General features: G+C 40.1%; 1 protein-coding gene across 5 annotated transcripts; it reads left to right on the forward strand.

Moving 5' to 3' along the window:
- The first annotated feature begins 1,045 nt into the window (after positions 1 to 1,045).
- Positions 1,046 to 6,744, forward strand: tardbpa (TAR DNA binding protein a). Of its 5 annotated transcripts, none has more exons than XR_008321216.1 (7): positions 1,053 to 1,731; positions 3,211 to 3,374; positions 3,479 to 3,619; positions 4,087 to 4,257; positions 4,345 to 4,465; positions 5,233 to 5,379; positions 6,153 to 6,744. XR_008321216.1 is itself a non-coding variant. In XM_053317426.1 (6 exons), the coding sequence occupies exons 2-6, from the start codon at positions 1,491 to 1,493 to the stop codon at positions 4,816 to 4,818; spliced, it is 1,191 nt and encodes a 396-aa protein (XP_053173401.1). In that variant the 5' UTR covers positions 1,046 to 1,140; positions 1,398 to 1,490; the 3' UTR covers positions 4,819 to 6,075. The 5 variants fall into 5 exon arrangements, 3 of the variants coding, with proteins under 3 accessions (XP_053173401.1, XP_053173400.1, XP_053173402.1); XR_008321217.1 differs by having other exon boundaries at positions 4,345 to 4,429; XM_053317426.1 differs by lacking the exon at positions 6,153 to 6,744 and having other exon boundaries at positions 1,046 to 1,140; positions 1,398 to 1,731; positions 4,345 to 6,075.
- The last annotated feature ends 202 nt before the right edge of the window (positions 6,745 to 6,946 follow it).

Here is a 6,946-nt window from a genome sequence, read left to right on the forward strand (position 1 = left end):
TGGCTGCAGGTTTTCTCTTGCTGCAATTTGCTGCAAAAAATTGAACAATTAAAACAATCAATTTTTAGCAAAAGGTCAAATTAATCACTGCATACTGAACTGACTTTACCGTGACTTTATTTTGAACGAACAAGTGTTTGTTGACGTGATCTTTTTTTCTTCTTATGAAGATTAGGCCTATATCATGTAGAATGGTGTCATTCTTGGACCTATGACCTCCTAATGTTTTTTAAGGATTGTATTTTATGTAGTAGAATTATTATTGTTGAGAGATCAAGAATATGGATTTGGCGCCACCTGCAGCCTTTCTCTTTGATAGGTACATATGCGGAGGTTTATGTTAAAATACTTTTCCCCCCAACACGGACAGGATTTTTAAAATTGATCTTTATTGCGCTCTTGATGACGACATCCGGTCTCAGAATATGAAAAAAAAAACTGGTCATTTTTGTTTCTGTTTTTGAGTGATTTTATTTTGATTATTTTAAATATGAAAAGAAAATCTAACTGTTTTTTTAATTTCTGCGTATCCCTTTTTGACCAAGAAAAAGAAAAATAGCTCATATTTCCATTTAATAATTTGTATTTTAAAATGACTATCAAATAACCACTGGGTTTTTGTTTTTTAATAATCGTTCCTGGAAAAAAAAAAAGAAAGACCAAAAGATACACGGAACCATTCCACATGACAGGTGGTTGCAGGGTATGAAACAGCGTTTTTTCTTTCATACATACATTTTCTCAAGTGCGCACCTTCTGGTTGGAGCTTTTAAGGGGAATCTCTATTGCCAAATATCAGAGGGTACATCATCAACTTTTAGCAGTGCCTATTTTAAGTCATGAACGACTGCACGTTAATAAAAGTAACACGTATGTTTTAAGATGATTTTATAAAAGGTTATCCGACAACTGGCGATCTGAAGTCAAGCATTTTACCGAATATATCTAATTGTGATTGTTTTGCGCCCCCATAAAAAAATGAAAAGTGGGCCCTCCCAACTGGGTGATGTCATCGCTAGAAGGCGAGCAGCCATTTTGTTAGCTAGCTTGAGAGGTTAGAGAAAGGTTAGCTGACACGTTTAGTTTCAAATTATGTTTATTTTGGACGGCGGACTTCGTGCTGAAATTTGACCGAACACGGTAACTAGTTGATGTTGTTATTTACGTGCATTTTTCTTGTTACACGGTCGTAGATAAGAGGAAGACTCGTGCAGTTGTGGCCAGTAAACACAGCGCAAAAGTGGATGGTCATTCATTGAGTTTGAGCTAGCCTGTTAGCCAGCCTGCTAACTTGTTTTTGCTATCCAAACGAGCAGCTTTCATGGCCGCCAGCGATTAAATGTTACAGAGTTCGGAGTGGAGTGAGTGTTTGTGACTTAACAGTTCGCCTGTTTCAGTTGATTTACCCAGATAGGAGACATAAAGTTGACTGAAGATCGATCATCACTCCTGTTGTGTTTACTAATAACTCATCTGACTGCACGCGGACCATGTCGGAGTTATATATTCGGGTGGCGGAGGATGAGAGCGAGGAGCCGATGGAGATCCCCTCAGAAGACGACGGCACTGTTTTGTTGTCGTCTGTGGCGGCACAGTTTCCAGGGGCGTGCGGGCTGCGGTACAGGAACCCAGAGTCCCAGTGCATGCGGGGAGTCCGGCTGGTGGAGGGGGTCCTGCATGCACCCGAGAGCGACTGGGGAAACCTGGTCTACGTCGTCAATTACCCCAAAGGTGAGTCAGGCCCCCATTATTGTTGCTACTGCGTGTGGCCTCAAACACTCAGCGACCAGTTTATTAGATTCACACCAGTCAACATTATCCACAACTTTGTAGCGTAGGCAACCAATCAATTAATCGAGAAATGATCGACGACACCAAAGTTAGCTTCGGATTTGGGGTTAAGCGAAACGTAGATAACGAAATTTAGTTATACCTCTTGATATTTTATAATTTACGTTTATGAAAGATGCTTAGTTTAAACTCACTTTCAGATGTGTGAAACCATTATTTTGCTTATGAAAACTGAAAAATGGTAATCCAGATCTCATTAGAACAGGGCCTGTTCAAAAACTTCTTTACTTAGACTTGACAAATCTAGACTGGATTACCAAGGATCCTCCAGAGACTCATTAAATACCACTTTAAGTTAATTCTATAACGTGGTCTGGATGAGGAAATATCAGTGAAATCACCCATTTCTACAGATAGAATTAAGGTTTCACAAATAAAGATTTTTCAAATCTGAAAGTGGGTATAAACAGCGTTACGTTTTTTTTTCTATAGTGTCTATCAGCCTTTAATGAGTTTTAGTGGTAAAAAAGAGGCGAATCCACTGTTAAATATCAATTTTTAGGTTTACCTTAATTTTTCCCTTAATTAGTAATAGTTATATTATTAGATATTATAATGACAATGATTTTAAGCTTCAGTCTCAACGCCTCTCTGTATGCTGTTGTATTAGTCTTAGCTAGACATACCTAATAAACTGGCCACTGAGTGTGATTTTGGTCTGTCCCAATAGTTCCAATGAAGGAACATCTTTATTCTACAACGTACACAGATGTTTCAGACTTTTTAAACTTTTTGGGCATAGTTTCAGGAGGTCCTTGTATATTCCAACATAATGAAGCTCCCGTGCTCAAAGAGAGCAGAAAGAAATGTTTTCTGAGTCCTGACCTCAACCACACCCGACACCTTTGGGATAAACTGTAATGACAACTGTAAGATATGAATGTCTGTAGCCAAGTCCCAAAGTCTTGTTGAAAGCCTTGGCAGCAGAGTGGAGGCTGTTATTGCAGCATATTAATGCCCATTGTTTTGATTTAGTGAGATGCTCAGCAGCCACATATTGATGTAATGCTTGTGTGTCCACATGTCTTTGGACATACATTTTACCATACAATGAAATGCATTGACTTGGAATCTTAAAATTAAAGTTAAAACTGATGGTCAGGCCAGCGCTTTGCATGGCAGCTCCACCTCTGTCTGTGTATGGGTGCTACCATTAAGGTAGAAAAATGCAATTTAAGTGCAGTCCATTTATCATGTACCTTACCTTTTTATTGTTGTTTGTCACAATCACCACCAGGCAGCAAAGGGCTCAAAGGGTCAATTGTTCCACCCTCCACCTCATTTCCACAAGATTTGTATTTGTATTTGATCAGCTCTTTTTTACTCATGTAAGGCACCACATCAATGTGTTCTTTACAGATAACAAAAGGAAGATGGATGAAATAGATGCTGCCTCAGCTGTGAAAATCAAAAGGGGCTTTCAGAAGACATCAGATCTCATTGTCCTCGGGCTGCCATGGAAAACAACAGAACAAGATCTGAAAGATTATTTCACTACCTTTGGCGAAGTCATCATGGTGCAGGTAGTGACATCTTTTTTTTTTTTCTTGTGTGGAGTGTAAGAAAAACTATTACATTTTAGTTTGAATTAGTATTAATGCTCCTCTTTCGTCCTCGTTAACACTAGGTCAAGAGAGATGCAAAAACAGGCAACTCAAAAGGATTTGGGTTTGTCCGCTTCACTGAGTATGAAACACAAACCAAAGTGATCGCTCAGAGACACATGATTGATGGACGATGGTGTGACTGCAAACTTCCCAACTCAAAGGTATTGTGAGCACTGAGCTCACAATTCTGAGCGATATAATTTGATTCAGATTGCCTTTAGATCAAGGATTGGTTTATTTAACTCTTCTAGATGTAAAACCCTATTAGATATTTTTGTTTGGACTTAAATGTTTATACTGATTTCATTTGATTGTTGGGAAAGTCTCGGTGTCTACAAGTTACTGCATGTAAATCCTAGAAGACAAACAGCAAGATCGGAGGCTCAAACTTTGCAAAACTGACAAATAGTTCAGGATTGGCAGTTTTTGCTCTCTACCTTCTAATTTGACTTTGAATACAATATAATATGTATGATTGTGTATGTATGAATTGATACATTCACAACATAGCAGTGGATGAAATACACCTACTGGTTTTTAAACTTAAATGTATGCCACTGAGTCACCACTGAGTGTTGGATATAGGAAAATTAATTTAATTGATTGTGGTGTCTCTTTGTCCTCTCAGGCATGTCCGGATGAACCCATGCGCAGCCGTAAAATCTTTGTTGGCCGCTGTACAGAGGACATGACCACTGATGAACTGAGGCAGTACTTCATGCAATATGGTGAAGTCACTGATGTCTTCATCCCCAAACCTTTCCGGGCATTTGCATTTGTCACATTCGCTGATGACCAGGTAATATTCTCCATAAACATCAGTTTTAATATTTTCTTTTGGCATAATAATGATTGTAGTGACAATCTCCTCCTCACGTTTCCTCAGGTTGCTCAAGCCCTGTGTGGAGAGGACTTGATCATCAAGGGAGTCAGCGTGCACATCTCCAATGCCGAGCCCAAACACAATAATAGTAGGCAAATGATGGATCGCGGGCGGTTCGGGGCTGGTGGGTTCAGTCAGGGCTATGGCAGTAATCGTGGTGGGCTAGGCAGTGGTAGCAGTGGGGTTAACTTTGGGGCTCTTGGTCTTAACCCAGCAATGGTGGCGGCTGCCCAGGCAGCGCTGCAGAGCAGTTGGGGAATGATGGGCATGCTGGCTAACCAGCAGGGTCTGACCACAACGGCAGGCACAGCCACAACAACCCGAGACCAGACCTATAGCTCTACCAGCGCCAGTTACAGCAGCCCCAGCTCAGCTAGCCTCGGTTGGGCTGCAGGCACTAACACCCCCTCCAACAGTGGCTTCAGCTCTGGCTTTGGCACCTCTATGGAGTCTAAGTCTTCTAGTTGGGGAATGTAGATAGCTTTAGTTTACCCTTTTCTCTTGCTATTAGGCTAATCTGGTAAGTATACCCAGGGGGGTACTGCTCATATCTTATGTTCTTATTGATTAAAAATACACTGCCTTTTATGTTGTTGAAGAGAAGATTTATATTTGCGTGTGACTGATAATGTAGTCCTGCATTGAATGGGTGAAAAGTGTATTATGTTAGTGGAAGCTGCCACATGATCTTTTTTGTTTTTGAGAACATGAGATGAGATGTGCATGCAAGATTAATATTTATAAACATGCACGAGTATCACAAGAGCCCCCACAGCCCCATGTAAAATGGGCTTGAAATATTTATATATCTGTATGCAGTTGATTGCATCTTTTTGTTTGTTTTTTGTTTGACATCTGATGGAAACGCCTTCATGAAAATCTCTTCTGCAGTTCACCAACTCTTTCCCAATTTCCCGGGAGGAAGCGCCTCATTGGCAGCAATGTTCGACCGATCTCAGTATCAATTCCCCTCCTCCCATGTGTAAATGCTTTGCCATCAAAGAACACAGCTTCACTCAGCATATACTGTGTTAGACGGTGGGTGTTGTTTTTTTCCTCTCCCCCTTTTTTTTATGGATATAGAAATCTTGTCTGCTCTTGTCGCTTTCGAGATCAATGAATGGGATTGATGTTGGACAGAGTGAGACTGAGAGTGAGAGAACGGGAGAGCAAAATGAAAGAAAGCAAGTGTGAGACGGACTGTTTGTGCAAAGTTTTTTTTTTTTTTAAAAGGGACAAATGCCTGCGAGAGTTGAGAAGAACCTGTGGCTTTGTGCGAGTGTGAGCGGAAGAAGCAAGTACGAGTGTGTTCCTAATGGCCATCACAAGGACATTTATTGTATCTCGAGACCCTTAAGGTCTCCTTTCTCTTATTGTTTTCACCTTAATTCTTTAAAAACACAGTGAAATGTCAAGTGCTATGAGTATTTGTATCCTTTCGTAGCTTTTCTCTTGCTGTCTGATTTGATGTGAATGCTGTGTCTGGTTGTGTGCTTTTATTTTCTCCTTGTTACCACCCTCTCTGTGTGAAAATGAGCCGGTGAAGTCTGTGTGGGGAAAAACACTGGGGGAGCTTGAAAGTGTGTGTAGAAGTTTGCGAGTGAGCTCAGAGGTTGATGTGGTGAATGTTTGACATGTTCCCATTTGAAAGTTTGTGTTTGAAGTAGTTACGAATGCATTTTCTATGTTTTGTGAATCAAAAGGAAGTCTGAAATAAAACTGATTTTGACTAGGTATGATACCCTCTTGACAGTGACTTATTTTTGACATTAAATTAATTGAACTGCCAACACTTTAATTCACATGTATAGGGACCTCGGACATGGAACAATGGAATCCAGGTTGGAGTCAGTAATGGAGGAGATGAAGAAATTGTTGGGTGGGCCGACACAAACCAACAATGGAATTGCTGCTCGACTGCCTTAATCCTGAAAAGGATCATCTTCACCTCACTAGCAAGAAACCTTGGACCATTTTAGAGCGGATTTAGAGCGGACCGCACTCAATTGGGCTGAGGTATTTGTTTATGCCTACAAATGTCACAAATAGGACCAAAATCACACCTGCAGCTTGGCAATGATCCTACACCTGTGAAACACTAATCCTGCCTTTGATCCCAGATGCCCATCTGTCAGTAAATGTTTCCTTCTTTGTCCTTGTGACAGTCACCAATAACAAATGGAAGTATTAACAACTTCTCAATGTCGTCAAAAAGAATTTCAATGAGGCAGGAAGTGTGTGTTTGTTTCTCTGTTTACCTTGATTGTAAAATGGTTGGAATGTACGTGCGGAGGATTTTCAAAGGGACATTGACCACTGATTGAACATGCCAGCAAGAATTCACACTTTGTGTATTGAAGTATTTTAGTATTGCGGTGCAAAATAAAAGTTTTGAGTTTTTAATCACCTGTCGTCTCTTAATGTAGACAAACTGTGAGTTAGTATTTTAAGTATAGTGTTGTTGTTTTTTCTGTGTTCCACCTCTAGCCGTCATTTTGGTTATTTTACATTGTCCAATTTTATTTGGAAACTTTAGATTTGGTCCTTGGAGTTAAAAGTGCTAAAAAATGTCCTGTACTGTGTAATAATGATGCTGGCTGATTAA

This window comes from Scomber japonicus, chromosome 4 (assembly GCF_027409825.1).
Source record: "Scomber japonicus isolate fScoJap1 chromosome 4, fScoJap1.pri, whole genome shotgun sequence".
In the NCBI taxonomy this organism is placed as follows: domain Eukaryota; kingdom Metazoa; phylum Chordata; class Actinopteri; order Scombriformes; family Scombridae; genus Scomber; species Scomber japonicus.